Raw genomic sequence first — 23,245 nt, 5'->3', positions numbered from 1 at the left:
GCGGACGGGAAAGGCGCCTGCGTGGGAGCCCGGCCCCTTGAGACCCGCGCGGCGTGGAAAGCCGCTCGGCGTCGCCCTCCCCCGGAGCGCGCGAGCTAGCAGTCCCCGAGACCGGCCCACGGGCCCTGCGCCCGGCCCCCCTGTCACTCACACGCCTTCCAGCCAATGGTGCGGCCGCCTGTCCCCCTCACCCCACCCCTCGAGGGCGAGCTGGGAGGGAGGTCGGATGGGAGGGTCCGGCAGTAGTTGAAGGATTGAACTTTCCGCCTTAGTCGCGGCGGCTGCCTGGTCCCCAGCAGTGCAGCCCCGGCGCGGAGCAGGGAGCCTCGGCCCGCGCCCGGCGCCCTCGCCCACGACCTGCAGCCATGGTGCTTGGGGTGCCCAGCGCTGTCCTGACCCTCTGCCTCTGGCTGGCGGCCTCCAGGGTCTGCCTGGCGGCCGGCCCCGGCGCGGCTGCTGCGCGACGGCTGGACGAGTCGCTGTCTGCCGGGAGCGTCCAGCGCGCCCGCTGCGCCTCCAGGTGCCTGAGCCTGCAGATCACTCGCATCTCCGCCTTCTTCCAGCACTTCCAGGTACGGGGAGGCCTCCGCCCGCCCGGGGTTATTTCTGGGGCTGCGGCCGCGGCGGGGGCGCACCGGGGCGCGCGCCTCCCAGCCTGGGCGCGCAAAGTTCTCGGCCAGCGCCGCGGGCTGATCTTGGCTTCCCCTGGGCGTGGATTATACAGTCGAGGTGCTGGAACCCTCCTTTCCAGCCTCTTCCAGGCTCCCGAAACGAAAAAGAAGCCCGAGGCATCTTGTCCCAACTCCCTCCTTCCCAGCGGGAAACCAAAGGCGATTTCCTTGGGGAGGGAGAGTCGTGAATGCCGAGGGTGGGTGTGTGGATGTGGCTGTTTCCCGGGAATTGAGTGCGCGAGACTCCGGGCGGGTGGCGACTCCTGCAAAGTCCCAGGCGCTCCGAGGCACTGGCAGGGAGTCCGGCAGGCGCGCCCGGCTGCGCCCGGGGACCTCGCCTCGAGCCCCAGCCCTGCAGGTGCCCGACGGCCGACACTTTGTCTCTTTTGAACGATGGTTTTCACCCTCTGCGGGCTCAGAGCTCGCTGCCCACCCTTGGAGCCCCAGCCGGGGGACTTGTGCCAAGTCGTGTTCCAGGGTGCGCGTATACGCGTGTTGCGGGTGCGGGTGGCTGTGCGCGCCTCAATTCGGAACCCCAAATATTCAAGGTCTTGCTCTGGACTACCGTAGAGCGTCAGGGAAGAAGTGCCGGAGACAGGGGATTTTGCGGGGCCGTATTTGGATACTCCGCAACGAGCCCGGAGGGCACCGTCCCCCAAGCCCCGTACGTAGGTTCTTTGAGGATGGGGGAGTGTGTGTGTGTGCGCGCGGGCTTGTGTGGGAGGCTCCGGGAGCCGCGCGCTTGGCTCCAGCGGGTTGCCGGGACTCTGCCCTGTGGCGCGGACCCCCCCGGGACTTGCGCGGAGGCTCCGGGTGCTGGTGGGCGCACAAGAGCAGGTTCCGGACTCAGCGGGAGCGAGTGCAGCTGCTGCCTCTACCAGCCCTGTCGAGCGCGCAAGCTCTGAAATCCTCCACTTACTTTGAACCTCTCTCATCCTTCTCTTCTTCTCATTATCGCCTCTATCCCTAGGTGCCCACCTGTTCCAAGTTCCCAATTTTTCGCCTCAGGGAAACTCTGAAGGGACCAAAAGGAGAAGTGGGGACTGGGCTGGAACTGGAAGCCAAACCTTTGGCTCTTAAACTGGGCGCCCCTCCTGCCGGGGCTGGGTCAAGGGGCGGAGGGTCCCCCTAGGGGCCCTGGGAATTAAGCTGCCAGAGGAGGCTATATTAATACGGGTGGAGTGTGGAAGTGATTCCCCTTAGCCCTCGGGGATGATCTTGAACCAGCTGGTGAAGCTGGTGAAGCTGTGCAGTTGAGTTTGTTCTAAGTCATAGAAGCAGCATCTCGTGGGTGTCAGAGAAATGGGCACGCTCTGCAGTCCTGCGTCTTCAGGGAATGGAAGACCCAGTGCTCACCTCCTGTGGTGAAATTTCCCAGACATCCTGGACAGAGCCGGGAGAGGGCCGGTCCCCAGGCACCTGGTCTCCAGCTCTCCCCGTCCTACCCTGAAAGTCACTCTCCTAAGAAGATGCCACACTATTATTTGAAACAACAGAAAACGAAACGGAGCTGCCTATTCCCAGGGAGAAAGAGTACCTTTTTTTTTTTTCTTTTTATTGAATTGTCAGTGCTGTCATTTATTTGTTTTACAGTTTCAGTGGCTAAAGCAGCAGCTTAGATGAAGCCAGTTCCCGTGAAAGGCTTTTCTTGTGGTCTCCTTGGCATGATTTCTCTTTGGAAGAAAAACTGCTGACAGAATGCACATTGCTAGACAATCCTGATTACATTTTAATTAGCTGGGGGTGAAATAAGCTGCAAATTACTCAGTTAAGACTTAATAACTGCTGTGTTTGTAATCAATTGTAAAGCCATTCTGGGAGCCTTAACCCTAACCTGGTAATGCCTATCTGATTTATCTAAATTGCAGGGATTAAGCTTTTTTAAGATCTGAAAAGACAGCAACACATTCTCCTTATAAAACCCCAAGCTTCCCTGTTCCCCACCGCTTGCCATATATATAAAATTAGAAGGAAGATGGGCCGGGCGCAATGGCTCCTTCCTGTAATCCCTGCACTGTGGGAGGCCAAGGCGGACGGATCATTTGAGGTCAGGAGTTCGAGACCAGCCTGGCCAACGTGAAATCCCGTCTCTACAAAAAATTAGCCCAGTGTAGTGGCGCATGCTTGTAGTCCCAGCTACTCAGGAGGCTGAGGCAGGAGAATCCTTGAACCTGGGAGGCAGTGGTTGCAGTAAGCCGAGATCACACCACTGCACTCCAGCCTGGGTGACAGAGCAAGACTCTGTCTCAAAAAAAAAAAAAAGAAAAGAAGGTAGAGAAATCAGTCTGCAGACAACTCATGACACTGCATGTGGTGTTTATTAGTCTATTTATAAAGGCTGGGCTACAGGAAGTCTTAGGAAGAGCCCTTTCCTACAGGGTCACCCCCCCAACTTCTGCTAATGAGCCCACCCATAAAGCTGTCTGTGGAGCAGGTGCGTGTTTCCATCTTCTCTTGCATGGTTTCAGGCTGTGTTTAAGGATGGAAGAAGCTTGCGTGGCCTCCAGCCTGGATGCCCGCCAGGCATGTGGACTCTCAAGTATGAAAGCTGTCAGGCCTTGCCTCAGGAGAGCGCAACCTATGCACTCATGGGGTAGGCAGTGACGCAGATTCCCTGGGTCAGTGACCTGCTGTCATAGGCCTGCAGCGGAAGCTGTTGTCTCATAGTCTGTGTCCCAGTTGTCCCCACTGTCCTCCACTGCCCAGCCCTTCAGCAACAAGACAGAAAAGTGGTGGGTAGATGTTCACACCTGACACCTCCAGGTCTGCAGGCTGCTTCTGCCCCACCTGCGCACAGTGGCTGTCAACCACGCCCAAAAACACAAGGGACTCAGTACTGAGGCACGGGCGTGAGAGTGCAGACCAGGGGTACCTGAGTAATCCGACACTGCTCCGACCTGGAAAGGAAGAAAGGAAGATGGGATGGAAACCCCATCGTTTCACTACTGAATGCTGCCCTTCATTCACGAAAAGAAACAGTGCATGTTAGCATCTCCTGAAATGTCAGTACCTGGCTCCAGGGTGCTTTGTCCAGGGCATTTGGCACGGAGCTATTTCAGGCTCACAAATAGAATACATAAGTGCAGTTAGTAGAGTGAAGAGGAGCTATGGGTCTGTGAGGTATGGAGCAGGGAAGTGGGCTTTGGGGCTGGGCAGATCTGCTCTACACCCAGGCTCTGCTGTTCGCAGATGGGTAGCTTGGGTGCATCACGCCACCTTCCTGAATGTCAACCCTTCATGTGCCCGGTGGGGGAGAGAAACACCTGCCCTGCAAGATGCAATCAGGATGCAAAACATGTTGGGGTCATGCACGTGATGGTAATACAGCAGCTAGCTCTACCCGGAAGATTACTAAGGAGCAGCCACTCTTCTGGGTATTTTACAAGTACTATTCTTTTAATCCCCACAACACTCCTAGAAGGCAGCTACTAAATTAGAGAAGAACTCAGAGGTCTTGAAAAGTTGGCTCATCACACAGTTCATTGACTGTTTAGCTGGGTTATCACTGAGGATGGCTTCTAGCTTTTGGTTTTGTTTCTATTTTTAAGATTTTGTTGGTTAGCTGGATAATTTACTTCAGGACTGACTACCTAATTTTCAGGGCCTGGTGCAAAATAAAAACATGGGGCCTCTTACTCAGCAAGAAAAAAAGTGTTTGTCCAAGGAAATAAGATATAAAACGTTTTCTTTCTTTTGCCACTTGCTTCTCTTAACTAGTCATGGTGTTTTAAATTTCCTATCCCATGTAGTTCTCAGTAAATAAAATTTAAAAGTTTAATTATTAGCATGACACTAACTCTTCTTTATAGTGTGCAATGCCAGTTTTACACGCAAATATCAGAGCACTTAATTCCTGGAGGGAGCCCTGAAATGGCCAGAGGGTTCAACAGGCCAGACTCGGGAATGGTGGAAGCAGGAAGAGAAGGCTCCCCCAAGGCTTTGGGGTGTGCCCAGGGAACACTCATGTCTCACAGACACCTAGGGCCTTGGGCTCAGACACATGTGCTCAGGCATGATGCTGGCCAGGTCCCCTCTTTTGCCTGCTGCTGCACCCAGGGATTGTACTCTTGCCTGGCACACGTCCTCTGGAATTTGAGCCAGGTGCTTCCCCTTCGTAGGCCAGCTCCTCCTGCCCCCAGCAGATGGGCAGCTCCCAGGTGTATTGCAACCTCCTCAGTGGGTGTGCCATTCCAGTGTCTCAGAATCGGGCTGGCCACCCACCAAACACGCCATGATGCTACTAGCATGGAATGGGGACAGACACAACCATACCATGGGACACTGTAGGACATGCATATGGCCAACCCTGATCTTCCCTACACCCATGCCCAGGTTCCTGCAGGGATCATAGTGGGCAGGGATCATGTGATGGGAGGTGGTGAGCAGAAGGCCAGTGGGGCCTGGGGTGCTGGTGATGGGGGAATGGGCGGCGAGAACCTGTCCTGGAGAGGTGAGGGTGCGGTGGGAGTCAGGATCGGTTGTAAGCTGACATGTCCACTCTCCAGTGAGTACTGCAGTGTGCTATTGACTCTTACATACAAAACTCAAACTCAAAGAATTTCAGCATGGCCATTGCAGAGCATACCCCAAGCCTAGGTCCTCTTGTGAGCATGGAGTGGATTGCACTGGTCATACGTCTGTGAAACTGACCTAGTTTGCTTTGTTTGTATGTCAAGGATGCAGCCATCTGGGAAAGTTTAAACCTACTTTAGTGTGGCGGTTCCTCATAGGGTCACCTGTAATGTTAAAGGGTACGATGCTAACATATGCTCACTTAGGGAGAAACATCTCTCCTTTTATGTTCTCAACTTCCCTAGAAGATTAAAGAAGAAGGAAAGGAGGGAGGTGGTGCCTGAGATAAGCCCTGTCTCTTTATAGGCGACTCTTTATGCATTTGAGAGTGACTTCATGCCTTATGCTTCATCTTGGACACTCTTGCTCCTCTGACCTCCCCTGGGTCTGCCCATGGTGGCACAGGTGTAGCAGAGTCTTGAGCTCTACACATAATAAGTTCCCTAAGCATGGGCAGGCTTGGGACCTGCCATTGGCAATCTCAGCATTGGCAGGCCTGGAACCTGCTCTTTCTCTGCCTGTGTTTTCTCAATGGAGGCTCAAGAGAGTAGCGTTTGAGGAAAAGTAGTAGTCCGTGGGCAAGTGAGGCGAGGTGTGTCTCTGCCAGATTTCAGAATGCCCAGGGAGAAAGTGGATGGGATCCTGCTGGAAGACAAATAGCAGGTTGCCAGCAGCTTGGCCCTAGGGTTCCAGAATTGTACTGATGTTGAGAGATTTTTCCTTAATGGGACATTATTCACCCTATAAAGTACCACTGATAGACTCCCTTCGGTAGCTGATTAGAGATCACAGGCTCTTCCTAGCAGTAATTGGAAGCTGTTTGTTTTGGCAAAAAGGAGAATGAAGCTGGTGATGAGATCATTCCACTTAGAGGACCAGCCTCTCCTCCAAGAAAAGTAAACAAACAATTAGTGCATCAAAACCCCAGCAGCTACAAATCAGCCCCAGACTCACAGATTTCAGAGGAACGGATTTTGTGGTGCTCATACCCAGCCTATCATGTGCCCCTTTGCCCTGTGCTGAGTTTTCAGTTATATTGCAGGATAGCCAGGCATTTAGAGAGCCGCTGGCAGAGACACGGCTCGATGCAGTTTGGTCTTGGTGTTTCCTGGTCTGAGTTATTGGCTCTCTGGCTGCATTTCTAACATGTTCTGAATTTGACCCAAAAGAAACCTTATGCTATTCATTGTAATTTTTTGTGTTTTTAATATGGTATTTCTCTTTGAACATGATTTAAAACTCTACCTTATTGTGACTGTAATAGAACATTTAAAAACAATAGAAAATACACTTACTAACTTGTTTATTTCTTCATGCAGTATATCAAATATATATCAGATATATATCTCTGTGTGTGTGTATATATATATACTTGTATATATATATATATGTGATATTATTTATGCACATGTGTGTATTTGGACACCTAAATAAAAAAGGTAATATTGTTGGTGCAAGTGTTCCCACTTTAAAAAATGTAATCATAAATTTGGAGGTTATCATATTTATTCAAAATAAATTCACCACCTTTCATGTTCTAACCTACCAGGTATGTTTCAGTGAGTGAGTATAAAATGTTGGGGTTAAGGTAGAGAGACTTATGAAAGTATTAGGGGGCACTGCTTGTATTAAGTCAGAAATGGAGAAGTTCCAATGGATTACTTGGTATTGCTGTCCAGAAACTGGACTCTCATACCATTTTTGGGGGAAGGGAGGTTTGGGGCAGCAATTAATGAAGCATATCTATATTATCAAAAGGCATTTTTATTTATGAAATAGGAACAGAAATAACTGAAAATGCCTCTTTGCAATGCCTTGTGTAAAGTATAGAATAACATAATTCCTGGGCATCATCTAAGCTCACAGAGCCTTAGGGTTCTGAAGTCAGCTACCTTTCAACCTTTCCATTTAACTTACCCTGGGCTCCATATTTTGAAAGCAGGTTGTCTGTCAACATATGGCATTTATTAAGTATGACCTAGTTTTTCCTCTTTACATTAATCCAAGATATCCATAACTCTTTCAAGCTTTAGATTAGCATTAGGTTGCCGCCATGACCAGAACTGATTGATAAAATGAATAGTCATGACATTTTAGTTCTCTTTGCACCATCATCTTAGGAAAATGTGTCATTTTGGGGAGTTTTCTGAAATATTTTAAAAGAGGTGATAGACACCAATTCCTTCTCCAGTCGATTCAGTTGTTGACCTCTTTCTTGCCTCTCACCCCACCATCTCCCGGCTCCTGTATCAGCTGCTAATAGCTTACAGCTGCTTCCTTTTAAGGGAATAACCTTTGACCGATGGGCACCATCTTGCTTGCAAGGTCATGCATCCTCCTTCCTTGATGTGGGCAGACCATGGCAATTGGCTCTCTGCTCAGGGGATGTAGGAGGTCAGCCGCCTGCTGGAATCAGCTCTGTAATGCAATTCATGCCCAAAAACATTGCATGGGATCAGGCTCATGCAGGGCTCAGGCTGAGATCCCATCCCCACACAGGTTTTATCTCTGCCTTCTCCTGCTTCCTCTCTTCTCTTCCCTCTTCTACTGAGAGCTTCTCTCCCCGCCCCAATATTACCCCATGTCCGAGAAACCCCATTTCAACCTCTGCTTCTAGGAAACCCAGTCTAAGACACCTCCCTTCAGAAACACTTGGTCCAGTTCAACACTTTAGTTTTTTCTGATCAGACAACTCGATTCTTATAGAAATGACCTGTTCAAGCTAGTAGGTAGAAGAAGTAAAAATACAATCTAGCTTTTATACTCTCAGCTAAGACTTCATTTACTATCCTTTAAAAAATTGAGAATACAAAGTTTAAACGTCATTTTATTTTATTTTATTTTTATTTATTTATTTATTTTGAGACGGAGTCTCGCTCTGTCACCCAGGCTGGAGTGCAGTGGCACGAACTTGGCTCACTGCAAGCTCCGCCTCCCGGGTTCACACCATTCTCCTGCCTCAGCCTCCCGAGTAGCTGGGACTACAGGAGTCCGCCACCACGCCTGGCTCATTTTTTCTATTCTTTAGTAGAGACGGGGTTTCACCGTGTTATCCAGGATGGTCTCGATCTTCTGACGTCTTCTGACGTCGTTATCAGCCCGCCTCGGCCTCCCAAAGTGCTGGGATTACAGGCGTGAGCCACCGCGCCTGGCCTAAACATAATTTTAAATAAAGAAACAGATTCAGAAGATTTTCTGTTACTTGAATTTAGTTTCTAGCTCCTGATGACTTCAGTAAAAGGATTTCAATTCTTGGACCTAGTAGGTAAGCACATCATGCTCCCTCATTGTTGAGAATTCAATGAAATGTGAAAATACGCACTGTTCAGGCAAGCTTGAAATAGCGGTAGGGTAGGTAGGCAGTAGCTGGAGTGAGAGGACATCATTAACGACAGTACTACATGGCAGGTCTAGGAAGAAGGCAAGGGAGCCCCAATATTTCAGGTATCAGCCAACATTGGATTTACTCAGCATGCAACCAGAGGAGCTATACCCCCGAAAAACTGCCTCCTCCGGGACCTGCAATCCTTTGTATATTTTAAAAATGTAATTTATGTATGGTTTCAAAGAGGTGAGGGGAGAAATTTTCCCTGATGGTAAAGAGGGTTGGATAAAAATACTTATCCTTATTAGCCAATATGTAAAAAACGCCCAGAAAGGAACAAATGTAGCATTTGTAGATTGTTTTCATGTAAATCACTGTCTGTTTAGGTGCTAGGTCTGTTTCTTTCTTTAAAATGTACTGATTGATTTGCATTTCCCTGATTACTAGTGATGCTGAGCATTTTTTCATATGTTTGTTGGCCATTTGTATATCTTCTTTTGAGAATTGTTTATTCATGTTCCTAGCCCACTTTTTGATGAGATTGTTTTTTCTTCTTGCTGATTTGTTTGGGTTCCTTGTAGATTCTGGATATTAGTTATTTGTCAGATGTATAGGTTGTGAAGATTTTCTCCCACTCTGTGGGTTGTCTGTTTACTCTGCTGACTGTTCTTTTTGCTGTGCAAAAGCTCTTCAGTTTAATTAAGTCGCACCTATTTATCTTTGTTTTTGTTGCATTTGCTTTTGGGTATTTGGTCATGAAATCTTTGCCTAAGCCAATGTCTCAAAGGATTATTCCAATGTTATCTTCTAGAATCATTATAGTTTCAGGTCTTAGATTTAAGTCCTTGATCCATCTTGAGTTGGTTTTTGTATAAAATGAGAGATGAAGATCCAGTTTCATTCTCCTACATGTGGCTTGCCAATTATCCCAGCACCGTTTGTTGAATAGGGTGTCCTTTCCCCACTTTGTTTTTGTTTGCTTTGTCGAACCACAGTGCGATACCACCTTACCCCCTGTAAGGATGGCTATTATCAAAAAACCAAAAAATAGTAGATGTTGATGTGGATGCAGTGAAAAGGGAACACTTCTACACCGCTGGTGGGAATGTAAACTAGTTAAACCACTGTGGAAAACGGTGTGGAGATTCCTTAAAGAACTAAAAGTAGAACTACCGTTTGATCCAGCAATCCCACTACTGGATATCTACCCAGAGAAAAAGAAGTCATTATATGAAAAATATACTTGCACACGCATGTTTATAGCGTTTATAGCAGCACAATTTGCAATTGCAAAAATGTGGAACCAGCCCAAACTCCCATCAATCAATGAGTGGATAAAGAAACTGTGGTATATGTGTGTGTGTGTGTGTGTGTGTGTGTGTATAAATATATATATACACACACAATGGAATACCATTCAGCCATAAAAAGGAATGAACTAATGGCATTCGCAGCAACCTGGATGGGATTGGAGACCATTATTGTAAGTGAAGTAACTCACGAATGGAAAACCAAACATCGTATGTTCTCACTTGTAAGTGGGAGCTAAGCTATGAGAATGCAAAGGCATAAGAGTGATACAGTGGACTTTGGGGACTTCAGGGGAAAGGGTGGGAAGGGGGTGAGGGATAAAAGACTACACACTGGGTTCAGTTATACTGCTCGGGTGATGGGTGCACCCAAATTTCACAAATCACCACTAAAGAACCTACTTGTCTAACCATATACCACCTGCTCCCCCAAAACCTATAGAAATATTTTTTTTAAAGTACTGATTTAATAAGTTCCATTTATTTCAGCTAATATCAGTGGATTGTTACAATTCCAAAGATGAGCTAAAACCTCTGTACATGAGGAACTTAGGGTCTATTTGAGGCTAAGACTTGTTTGTAAACAGACAAGTTCAGCTCAATAGATGGAGTTTTTTGTATGAGATCTCAGAGGAGGGAGGGTGTTTATCTTTTTAGGGAACGTCTCATAATTGCTCGCTGAGTTATTCCAGCTTGGAACAGCATGTGTATAAATAGAGAGTCTTGCAACAGTGTGGTCTGTCTGTTGGGGACCATAACCTAAATGGCCATGATACAGCATCAGCCTCCCAGCTAGCAGCCAGGCTTTGGGAACTTGTTAGAGAAGGAATAAATAGCCACAAAGCTCAAGTGCTTTGTTCTGCAAGGCAGGTTAAGAGCATGCCCATTGTAACCTGATGCCACATTCAAGCCACAACACTCAGGAGTGTGTGTCTTGCTGGTTCTTGCTAATCTGCTTGAATTTCAACTCTTAATGCTTTTCAGTTGATCTCTATGGAGATCCTTGGCCGCACCCCTAAGAAAGTGCCTAAGAAAGAAGAAGTGAGGAAAAGGAGGCTGTCCATCTCTTGGCTTACGGTTGGACACAGCTTCTGAATTAGTGGAAGGTAGAAGCTCTCCAAAATTCCTGAGCCACCAGACAGAAGGCATTTAGCATTGCATTTTACAGTGTTTTGAAGTTGACACAGTTGTTTCACATAAAATATCTATTTGACCGTCACAACTACCCTGTGAGGTCAGGAATGTTATTTTTCTTTCCAGATAAGAAAACTGAAGGCCTGAAAATGAGATAACCAAGGATCCATAGCAGAAACTCAAGCCCTCATTGTCACATTCCTAGATATTTGTACTGAATGACCCCATTTCTTAGTATGTTAGCTGCTAGAGAAGACAGAGGGGAAATAGCACCTATATTACGATCCAGAGACACTCAGTTGTGAGGGAACTAGGACGGGATTTCTCACTCATTGGCTTCTGGACACAGTTTTGCACCACAGTTGCACAGGTGAGGACAATTGAAAGGTTGCTGGTGTGATAGAAAATGGCTTGAAAAATATCAGTCCATCAATACCATCCCGAGTGGTGGTGCACATACCCACCCAATTCATTCTTCTAACCAATAAGAATCTGCAAAACACAACTTGTCTTTCAGGTATCTTAGATTGTGAGGCCCCAGCATATGTGAGATGTGCTTCTTGCCTCCAAAACAATTACTTTCTTTAAGAATTTTTTGTTTCTTGTTTACACAAGGTCTCCCTCTGTTACCTAGGCTGGAGTACAGTGCCATGACCATATCTCACTGTAGCTTTGCACTCCTAGGCTTAAGAAATCCTCCCTCAACCTCTTGAGTAACTGGGACTACAGTTGTGTTACACCCTGTACCTGGCTAATTTTTTTCCAGAGATGGGGTCTTGCTTTGTTGATCAGGCTAGTTTCAAACTCCTGACTTCCAGTGATTCTGTTGCATCAGCCTCCCAAAGTACTGAGATTACAGGTGCGAGCCACTGTACCTGGTCAAGATAATTATTTTCTACTGGAGAGAGGGACAAACGTTTAATAAAATTGCTGCAAGTTGTGGACATGAAGAAAGAAACTATTAAAGCCATGAATCATCTTTTAAGTCCTTACATATAGTAATTTAACTCATGATCATGGGTATTGATATTTTTCAGATGAAGAACGCCTTTTTTTGTTTTTCGTCAATTGCTTTTGTTTAGGCCCATCCAATTTTCCATGCATGTAATGAAATAGTTTTCTTGACATTCTTGGGGAAGCGTTCCAAGCAGCTGGAGTCCTGGACATCACAGGGGATGTTTGCTGCCTGCGAATAACAAAAGTCATGGTGTCCTCATTCTTGGCTGTGTTGCTGTTGTGTATGTTGATGGGACATGTGTGGAGTCGTTGTGCGTGGTAATTGTAGCTTGCATGTATGTGACAGCCATTTCCACGAGCTCAGTGTGCCTGACATGCTTGCTTCACTGCCTTTTGTTTGGGTTTTGGTTATGTGTGTGTGTGTTTACACTTTATAATTCTTTCCGGCATCTCTGCAAAATATAAAAGTTAGGCAGTGAGGAAATCTTTCAAAAAAAGAATTTTGAAAATTCTCAAGGCTGCACATGAGAACAAGATGGTAAAGATGTGAAGTTTTGGGGTTCTTTAATCCCCAGAGCTTTAAAACCTCTCCTCAGGGGAGTCTGAGAAACAATACCCCATCAAAAGGCTTGAAAAGAATCCAGCAGCTAATCAAGGCTCTTAATTCACATTCTGTTTACCCTTTTGTTTTGAATTATAACTTTTTTATTTCATAAGGTTTTTTCTGTACTTTTCAAGTTATCTTCAGGTTATTAATACTTCAGAAAATATTTTCTTAGTGAGCTCAAAAATACATAATTTTGTGTTTCACATTACCCTGATTCTCATAAAGATAAGGCAGATATGTTGTTACCACTTAAAAAGTCACATAATGGGCCAGGCGTGGTGGCTCTCACCTGTAATCCCGGCACTTTGGAAGGCCAACGCGGGCAGATCACCTGAGGTCAGGAGTTTGAGACCAGCTTGGCCAACATGGCAAAACCCCGTCTCTACTAAAAATACAAAAATTAGCCAGGTGTGGGGGTGCGCACCTGTAGTCCCAGCTACTAAGGAGGCTGAGGCAAAAGAATTCCTGGAACTTGGGAGGTGGAGGTTGCAGTGAGCCGAGATTGTGCCACTGTACTCCAGCCTGGTGACAAAGAACCTGTTGAGTTCTTTGAAGGGTTCATTCAAGGAAAGTTGATTAACTCTTGTTTAAATCTCTAACAGGGCATTATTGCAAGAGACAGTCCATCTAGACTTACACAAATATCCCAGTCCTTGTCTTTAAATGCCTACACCGTTGGAAGTAACAACACTCTTCTGAAATGTAAACTCCTTGTTATACCGTGTATACCAGAAAGAAAGTTGGCCAAAATCTGTAAACCTAAAATATGGGAGAGAGATTTTTAACAGAATACACAGCTTATATTGACGTGTAACCCCATCAACTGGACAGGTCCTGAGTGTTGTTATAATAAATCCGGTATGCCAAGGAGGTTTGCGTTTCAGGGTCATTAGTTGGCTTTCCAACTGATAGGACTCCCGCAGAATGCAAATTGCAAGATCCTTTACAATCATAAGGAATAGTGATAATAGAATCATTCCCACAATTGGAAGTATACAAATGTTTCCTGAGAACTGTGCGCCAACAGTTTCTGATGCAGTGCTGAGATTTCCGTCTTTTCTTCTTCATGGCCAGATACTTACTTTTGTCTCTGCCAACTCCTGTTTTATCCCTTGCTTGATGGTCATTTCTCCCCAGTGGACAGAGTTCTGCTCACCGTAGAGGCGTAATTGTGCCTAAAACAAGGAGCAGAGAACGATGTAGCTGTAAGGAGATGCTATGGCAACCAGACATCGGAGGTTACCTATTCCTGCCCAACAGTCCTGCCATTCGAATGACCCGCATAAGGGCAGAATTATAAACCACACCACAGCATTGGTACCTGCCCCCTGGAGTTGAAACCAATCCTGTTGATGCCATGAATGCCAAGTTCATGCAGAAGTTACTGACTCCTTTCAGATAGAATTAGAAGAAAATGGGAGGCCAGTTGTTGTGAACATGTTTTGACAACTGTGGTTCTTTTAAATTTCATCTGTGGCAAGAAGGGACAGAGACGTCACCTAGGGTGGTGTCCACCATTAAAAACAGTCATTGTTTGAAGGTGGGCACTTTGTTCCCCATTTTCTTTTCCATGTTTTGGGTTATTAAAGCTATTTTGGGCCAGGCATGGTAGCTCATGCCTGTATTCCCAGTGCTTTGGGAGGCTGAGGTGGGAGAATTGCTTGAGTCCAGGAGTTCGAGGCTGCAGTGAGCTCCAGTGGCACCACTGCACTCCAGTTGGGTGACAAGAGTGAGACTGTGTCCTCAAAACAGAAAAGTCATTTGGAACTAGAACTTTGCCTTTAAAATCTAAAATGTATGTCCCATATATCCTTGATGGATAATGCCATCATATCTTTTGTTTAATCATTTATTTTTTAAATTTTGAATTTTTATTTATTGTATTTATTTACGTTTTGAGACAGGGTCTCACTCTGTCATCCAGGCTGGAGTGCAGTGGTGCAGTCATGGCTCACTGCAGCCTCAAACTCTCTGGCTCAAGGATCCCTCCACCTCAGCCTTTCAAGTAGCTGGTACTACAGACATGTACCACCACACTTGGCTAATTTTTTAACAGTTTGTGGAGACAAGTTCTCACTATATTGCCTAGGCTTGAGTTTTTATTTTTTGAAAATACAGATAGGGTTTTGCTATGTTGCCCAGGCTGGTCTTGAACTTCTGGCCGCAAGAGATCCTCCCATCTGGGCTTCCCAAAGTGCTGGGATTACAGGTGTGAGCCACTGTGCCAGGCCAGCCCATCATATCTTTGAGAAGAAATGCATTGTCTCTCTTTTCTCGCTCTCTCCTGTTTTCTCTTTTCTTTCCCCCTGTCTTCCCTCTCCCTTTCTTTCTATTTTGACATTTGGCTGTACCATTTTGAAAGCAGTACAGCCAAACCTAGTGGTCATCATTCCAGAAATGGCCTACATCTGGGAAGTATTCTTTTTTTTCCCATTGGGCCAGAATTTAAAAGAAAGTGGAGAACATCTTTTGGTTGTTTTTGTTGTTTCCACATTTTTGTATCCGGAGTTATGAGCTAACGTCCTCACAGCTGCAAAGAAATTAAAAAAAAAAAAAATCTGGATAGAATATATTTTCTGGTTAAGTATCACAATCACCAGAAAAACAAATATAGACTAGTTGGCCGTCTGTATTTTCATTTTTTTATTATCCAGGAGCTATAGATTTTTGCAATGTTTTAAACCTGTTTTTAGTAGGGCAATATTTGCATACTCTAGTTCAATTTATTACTCCACAATTTTGAAAAAAAGATAGAGGTTGCTTTTTTACATAACCTCATGAAATTAGGGCTAGAATTTAATTTCCATATATTTGTCAGTGTATATATTATGCATGCGTGTCTAGTTCAGGGTTTGTCAACCATGGCACTGTGGACGTTTTGGAGCAGATTCTTTGTTGACTGGAGGGGCTGTCTGGTGCATTTTAATGGTTCCACAGCATCCCTGGCCTCTCCCTACTCAATGCCAGTACCATCCCTCCCACCTTCAGTCATCATAAAACTGATGTCTCCAAACAGCAATATGTGAATATTTGTATCGGGATATCCATATCTATTCCGTTCATCTCTGTCTCTGGGTCTCTATCTCTGTGTCTGTCTCTATCTCTGTATATGTTTTGCTTCCACTCTATGGCAAACATCCTGGCAGTCATGACATGTCTTAGCTTCTTGTTCTCAGGAAACGCTAAGAGTCTGTGCTATGTCAGGCTCTTTGCTAAGCACTGGTGTTGCCAAGATGACCAAGGCACACGCCTTCATTCCCAAAGGACCGTGTCAGGGAACTGGGGTGCACAGACACAAAGGAGGCATCAGGTGGCACTAGCTCAGAGATGGGAGGCCACAAGATGGGGTTTACGGGGTGATCCAGAGCACGCTGTGAATCCAGACTGCTGGTGCCCTACCCTGGTTCTGTCCCTTCCTATGCTTATATCTCTGCTGTAAGTAATTCTGGAATCAAAACCGATGCTGTGAACTCTCTTGCTTACGGGGAGACATGGGCATCCCCATTCACAGTCAGAGGAGGAGGTTTGGGCCCTGAGATCACCACAAAAGGACAGGGTTAGCCTGACAAGTTTTCATCTTCTGAATAAATGAGACCTTGTAGCGTTCTGTTAAGTTTCTCTCTCCTAAATAAAAGCCTCATTTTCCTTGTGTCTTTAGCAACCCTGATTGTGAAGATGTGTCGTGGCATGTGAGCATGATCGTATAAGTAGATGGATGGTTTTTACCTCTGAGCAGACTCGTGCAAACTTAGTTATGCTGCATCTTCTTTAAATTCACATTATCATTATTTCTGTTGGTGAACTGGTCCTAAGGTCTCCTGTTTTGGGGACTTGTTTGCATGTAAACTTCTTTTCCTTTCTGAAGACTGTTGTCTCTACCCTCTCTCTCAGACCATCGACTGCCCTTTCCTCCATTTCGATGGTGGTGCTGCTTCATTGAGTTTTCTGGGATGCCATGCATTTTACTCAGAACAGAGCCTCTTACTCGGCTTACAGATGCGCTGGCTGTCATCAAGATGAGTTAGGCCTAGAGGGAGTGCCTGGTGCTGATGATCTTGGGATTCAAAAATAGTGTGGTGCACGCCTGTAGCCCCAGCTGCTTGAGAGGCTGAGGAGGGATGATCACAGCCCAGGAGTTCTATTCTAGCCTGGGCAACACGGTGAGACCCCATTGCTACAAAAGATAAAATAAAATGAATAGTGTGTAACCCTGGATCCCCAGTGCTCTACAGTCTGGTCTGAGAGACCCCTCAACCTCAAAAAAAAAAAAAGAGATTTAAAAACTTCACTTTTAATTTAAGAGACTCTTTCCAGTTTGTTTTGAAGTATCTAGTTCAATCGGTAGAGCATGATATGCAGATCTCTTGGATGTGCTTTTGTTACTTAAAGATTTCCTATTCTGGGTGGCCATAGTGGGCCTGTCATCCCAGTGCTTTGGGAGGCTGAGATGGGAGGATCACTTGAGGTTAGGAGTTTGAGACCAGCCTGGGCGTCAAAGTGAGACCCCATCTCTACCAAAAAAAAATTAGCCAGGCGTGGTGGTGCATACCTCTCATCCTTGCTACTTGAGAGTCTGAGGCAGAAGAATTGCTTGAGCCCAGGATGTTGAGCTACAGTGAGCTATGATTGAGCCACTGCACTCCAGCCTAGGTGACAGAGAGACCCTGTCTCTGAAAAAAGAAAGATTTCCCATTTCCATATGATGCATCGGATAAGATTAAGTAGATTTTTATAGAAATTTGAAATCCTGGATAAATATTGTATAAGGAAAAAAACTCATTTAATTCCAAGTCATCTATTCTATTGGGAAAACATACCTGACTTTTCAGACATGCTTCTAATTCTGCAATGAACACATTTTTCTTGGAATGAGTTTTATTTTTTTGCAAAGCAAAGTTTTTTCTTGGGGTTATTGCTCTTTTCTCTTGCATCACATTTAATTAATCATGTTTTCTCAAGTGGTCCCTCATTAAAACACACTGTCTTTTGAAGTTTATATTAAAATAACCCAGAATCATGATGAATGGGTTGGAATGTAAGTCAGGGCATAATGGACTACAAGGTGCTCTATTTTAGTTTGATGAATTATTCCGCACTCTTTAATGAATAACATAAATTAGCATAATGAAAAAGCATGTATCACAAGAAAACAATGTGACAAAAATCTGACACTTTGTAAAGTCAATTAGAAGGGGAAAACGCGTAGTTTTAGTCATCTGTTTCCCCTTCTTGGGTGTTCCCTACTGCAAATGAAGCGCAACTAAGTCCTGCATCTCCCAGTTTACGTGTGTATAGCAAGATGGAGGTTTTGCTTTACCATTAAAACAACAACTTCTAGGATTCCAGGCATATTCCAAAATGTGTTGCTAAAATATTCAGTAGGGAAGCACATGGAAATAGTAGTTTTTGTCTCTGGGGCACGGTACGTTTTTTCAATTAGATTTTTTTTAATGGTTATAGTGATAATAGCAATAGTTCCCAGCTCATGTTATCCGGAAGCATATCCTCTCCAGCTACTCTTAATGCATGTGAGTAATTAGCTTGATAACTTAACATTAATCCTTAACCTCTGCTGGTCAACATGCCAGATTCCAGGCAGTAATGCGCCTTGTGGGAATGACTTATTATGCATAACATATTGCACCTGTCAAGCCTTGCAGCTGCCAAGCATCTATTTTGAAAAATAATAGGGTGATTTGAGAGTGCCTTTAAAGTCAGCTTTGTGCTTTTGCCACACGGTCATCCCCAGCAAGAAATTACGTGTTTCTACAGTTGTTCTGTATGAAAATGGCCAGAGACTGAGATGAGGCCAAGAAAGCAGAGGCCAGAGAGGTCTAGACCGCCCTGAATGTTGTTACCTTGAGTCTCGGTCTTGCAGAAAAAGAAAACAGCACATGCAAAGACCAACTTACTGCTTTACAAAGAGGGTTGTTCCTTTTCAATGACAAGAATCCTATAAGAGACCCGTAAGAACTGAGTAATGGTCTCAGTCATTTATTTGGGACACTTGGAAGGGAGAGAAGAAAGACAATTGGAGTGTATTTCGTGAAGTCACATAAAGCAAGGGAAGAGTAAGCATCTCAGGCTTTCGTGGGGATCAGCCATATTTGGACGCCTTGTAAAACAGCTCACTGCTCTCCAGCGCCAGGAGTTTTGATTCTATGAGTGTGAGGTGTATCACCAGAATTTGCGTGTTTCAAAAGCTTCCAGGTGAGGCTGATGTCACTGGTTCCAGTACCACACTTTGAAGGCCACTGCTTCAGTTAGTCATGCTGTTGGGCTTCTCTCTGGTACCTTTCTTTGCTTGATAAGAGGTGCCAAGTTCTAGCTTTGGAACTGTCCATTCTCCATCCACCAGCTTGGACATTCTTCTGGGCAGCCCTTTTTGATTCAGGTTATGTACAATTGATTAAGTGTGAGCTTACTAAGTAGAAGTCAGTGGTGGTGTCCTCAGCAGAAACATCACTGTAGGCTCACTTAGAATCGGTAGACTCATTTGTCAAATGAGAGGGCTGGAGTCACTGTATGGCTGCCATCTCTTTTGAAACACGAGTTTTGATTCCAACTTGTTGACGGATGAAGAAGCCATTGTCAATTCCTCTGAACGTATGTGTTCAGGGAGACAGAGTGGGTCTCCTGGGAAAGAATGGGTCATTAGTAATCGAGGTCCAGGTATGGAACAAAGATCAGGAACATGAAGCTGAAGGTTTCACCAGAGGGTGCAACATTTTAAGAGTAGATTGGTCACACCTGGGGAGAATTGTGTGCTTGGCCAAATCACCTCAATATGACTGTGTGGTTCTCCATGTTTATTCAGGCAATCCATTTTCACCAAAACTGGACTACTTGATTCTAAACAGTTTACATTATGGATTACAAATCCCTTCTTATGATGCACCCACATGCTGTCAGATTGAAGTACTTTATGAAAGGAAAAACCATTGTCAGTGAGATGGACAGATGGATTGTTACAAAACACCATGTTCTGACATTTGCTGGGAGGTAGCAAGGAGGCCAAAGTGAAGAAATTAACATTGATAGTGAGTTGAAGCAAATTGAAAAAATAATACGTGAACATATTAAGACAGAGATTATTAACTGAGGTGCAGGTTGAAATGTGGCTGAAACAATGTAGTATTTGTCCCATGGCTTTAATTTATTTTAGTCACTTTTCTGGATTGAATAATGCACCTCTAACTCCATATGTTGATGTCCTAACCCCCAGTACCTCAGAAAGTGGCAAAGTGGCCTTATTTGGAAATAACGTCGTTGGAGATGTGATTAGTTAAGATGAGTCATTCTGTAGGAGGGTGGGCCCCTAATCCAATATGACTGGTGTCCTTACAGAAAGGGGAAATTTTAACACAGACATGCAGAGATGTGAGGACACGGATGTGAAGGTTGGAATGCTGTCACAAGCCAAGGAACTGTCAGAAGCTCAAAGAAAGTCACGGAGTCAATCTTCCCCTATGACCTTTCTGAGAGAGCATGGTCTTGCGATACTTTGGTCTCATACTTCCAGCCTCCAGAACCGAGAGACAATAAATTTCTGCTGTTTCAGCCCGCCCTGGGTTGTGGTGCTTTGTCATGGCAGCCGTAGGAAACAAAGTCATATATTTCAATTTGAATTTGGAATTATACTAAGAATAGCACTTGACAGTATTGCATTTTCATGTTCTCCCAAGTGGGGTTTTGATATGTGAATCTAATTTAGTGTAACCGTGCATTAAACAACTGTATAGATTCTATGCTTTACATGGATATTATGCCTTTGCAAAGACTTGAAACAACCATACAATGTAGAAATTAATTAGGCTGCTCTTATTTATAAGCAACTGGAAACCATTTTCTTTATTGATGTACCAAAACTTACTGAGGGATTTTAGAATTCTGACTTCTCCATGGCAAATTGCATGTTTAATTGGGATTAATCAACCTCTAGGTGGGACCCCAGATCTTTCTGAGACCTTCTTCTACATTATCGAAAGTCACTCCTTGTGTGCAAAGTGGTCATATCACTGAACTTGGCATCTTGCCAGCTAGACTACAGCCTTGACCTTGGATGGTCACAGGTGGTTTTCGTAGACATCTCTGTGATTATCTTGTAAAGGCATTATTCATCTCATTTGAGAAAAGAAGACATTAATTTTTCTGAGAGCTTACCACCCATGATGGATGAGTAGTAGCCTGGCATGTGAAATAAAGCCTTTTACTTTAAGTAAGGTGTGCTTACTATTAAAATATTCTTTTTGTTTGAATCAGTAGTAGTTCATACATTTTTAGCCTTCCTGAGCCCCAATTGACTCATCTACAAAGGGAGACTGTTGAACTTGAATTGCTATTAACTTGCAATTCTCAGGATGTAGAATTTTCCTCTGACTCTTGTGTTGCCACTGTTTCCAATGACTTTCACATGTTATTCAATGCGTAACAATGACTAACCTGATGATTTGGCACAGTCTTAAGCTTGGTAATTTTGAGGTTTAGAGCTATCATTGGACACTTAGATTCCTCTTCAGTATGGTAATTTTGAGGTTTATTGGACACTTAGATTTCTCCTCCAACCCCATTCTTTACTTTTCCTTTCTCCTCAGCCATTAGTGGAAATTCTAAGTTCCTCACTATACGCTTATTTCCATGATGTGGTTTGTGTCATCGTCTTGGTCCTGCCCTTGAGTATTATGGAATTCAGTAATAAGTGTGTGATCTTCCTTCTTCACACTCAGGCAGCATGGTCCCTGCATTGTGTTTTTCTCTTCTGGTTTTGATGTTTTCCTTTGGCATGGTAAATGTTTTGGAGAGAGTTACTAGACAAATTAGTTAATTAGAGAATAAAATATTAGCAGGCAGAAAATCTGAAAGTTGATCACTTGCAACTCCTCACCCCTTTTCCCTTGAACGGCTTTGAGAGATTTCGCTAGGAATTCAGGATGGAAAAGTCAGCATGACGGGGTAACATGTTACAGGGACAGTGTAACCTCTTTCCCTTGGAAAGTTCCCTGTATTATGAGACAATGACATGTCATTAATGAGTTACATTTGTCTTGTTTGCACCAAGAAGATGGATTGGATGGCCCTCAAAGATCTTCTCTTGAGTTGTAATGATATGGTATCATCTGAGTCAGAATGCTACAGTTTACAAACATTTTGAGTGGGTATTTGGAATCACGTGTTGGTCCTTTTTCTTATCCTGGTTGTGTTTAGAGAGCAGGCTTGGTCACATTCAAATAAATCTTACACTTTGACAGAGACCGGAATGCCCGTTGATGAAAATACTTTGCACGGAAGGACTGCTGGTGAGGTAGAAGTTCTCAGAGAGCTCTGGAGTCCTGTGTGGCTCATGTGATTGACTGTACAGTCAGAATTTCAAAAACCCTCAATAAATTTATAAGATAACACGGCCAGGCGCGGTGGCTCACGCTTGTAATCCCAGCACTTTGGGAGGCTGAGGTGGGCGCATCATAAGGTCAGGAGATCGAGACCATCCTGGCTAACACGGTGAAACCCCGTCTCTACTAAAAAAATACAAAAAAATTAACCGGGCGTGGTGGCGGGCTCGTGTAGTCCCAGCTACTAGGGAGGCTGAGGCAGGAGAATGGCATGAACCCGAGAGGTGGAGCTTGCAGCGAGCTGAGATCGCGCCGCTGCACTCCAGCCTGGGCGACAGAGCGAGACTCCATCTCAGAAAAAGAAAAAAAAAATAATAAGGTAACACAAATAATGGCTTTCAATCATTTGTGCATAAGAGCAGCTATTGCACACTACCTTTCCCAAGGTGGACAAGATTGAATCCTGATGTAGCTAAGAAATGTCGCAAGTCATGGTTTTAGCAACTGTCTATGCAACTTTAATTTCTGCTAAAATTTTTCTTGATGAATTTTTAGTTATATTTATTTATAAAACATCCTATATTAAGAACACAACACCTACAACAGTTAAGGAAATAAAAGACCTAAGAAGACTTCAAAGCACTTCTAGTTATTACATATCACCTAAGGTACACTACAGCCAGTTAAAAATTCTCATCATGTCATACTCCTTTCAGATAACCATGCTGAAGAATGTCCCTGGAGGTGAAGGTTGCAGTGAGCTGTGATCTCACCACTGCACTCCAGCCTGGGTGACAGAGTGAGACCCTGTCTCAAGAAAGAAAAGAAAAGAAAAGAAAACAATGTAATTCAGAGTCATGTAAAGTTATTTAATATTGTTTTCTCTCTGTGTTGGTCTTTCTTAATTTTCTTCTTTGATGATTTTCATTATTCAAAAGAACTTTGAAATGAGATTGACATTTGTTTTCTTAAAGACATTTCTTTTTTTATGGTTGAAGAATACTCCACTGTGTATATGTACTGCTTTTTCCTTTTCTTTTCTTTTTTTTTTAATTATACTTTAAGTTCTGGGATACATGTGCAGAACATTCAGGTTTGTTATATAGGTATACATATGCCACGGCAGCTTGCTGCACCCATCAACCCATCAGCTATATTAGGTATTCCTCCTAATGCTATCCCTCCCCTCGCCCCCCACCCCCTGACAGACTCCGGTGTGTGATGTTCCCTTCCCTGTGTCCGTGTATTCTCATTGTTCAACTCCCACTTATGACTAAGAACTTGCGGTGTTTGGTTTTCTGTTCCTGTGTTAGTTTGCTGAGAATGAATGTTTCCAGCTT

The 23,245-nt window shown here is 44.5% G+C and overlaps 1 protein-coding gene across 2 annotated transcripts in view; it reads left to right on the top strand.

Annotated features, from left to right (window-relative positions):
- Positions 1-270: 270 nt before the first annotated feature.
- Positions 271-23,245, top strand: part of ANOS1 (anosmin 1) — a 214,002-nt gene continuing 191,027 nt past the window's right edge. For both annotated transcript variants that reach the window (XM_015126912.3, XM_077988081.1), the window contains exon 1: positions 271-572. In XM_015126912.3, the coding sequence (XP_014982398.3) occupies positions 366-572 (207 nt within the window). In that variant the 5' untranslated portion in view covers positions 271-365. The remainder of the gene's footprint in view (positions 573-23,245) is intronic.

The sequence above is a fragment of the Macaca mulatta genome, chromosome X (assembly GCF_049350105.2).
Source record: "Macaca mulatta isolate MMU2019108-1 chromosome X, T2T-MMU8v2.0, whole genome shotgun sequence".
NCBI classification, from domain to species: Eukaryota; Metazoa; Chordata; class Mammalia; order Primates; family Cercopithecidae; genus Macaca; species Macaca mulatta.
This window is presented reverse-complemented; position numbering and strand designations above follow the sequence as displayed.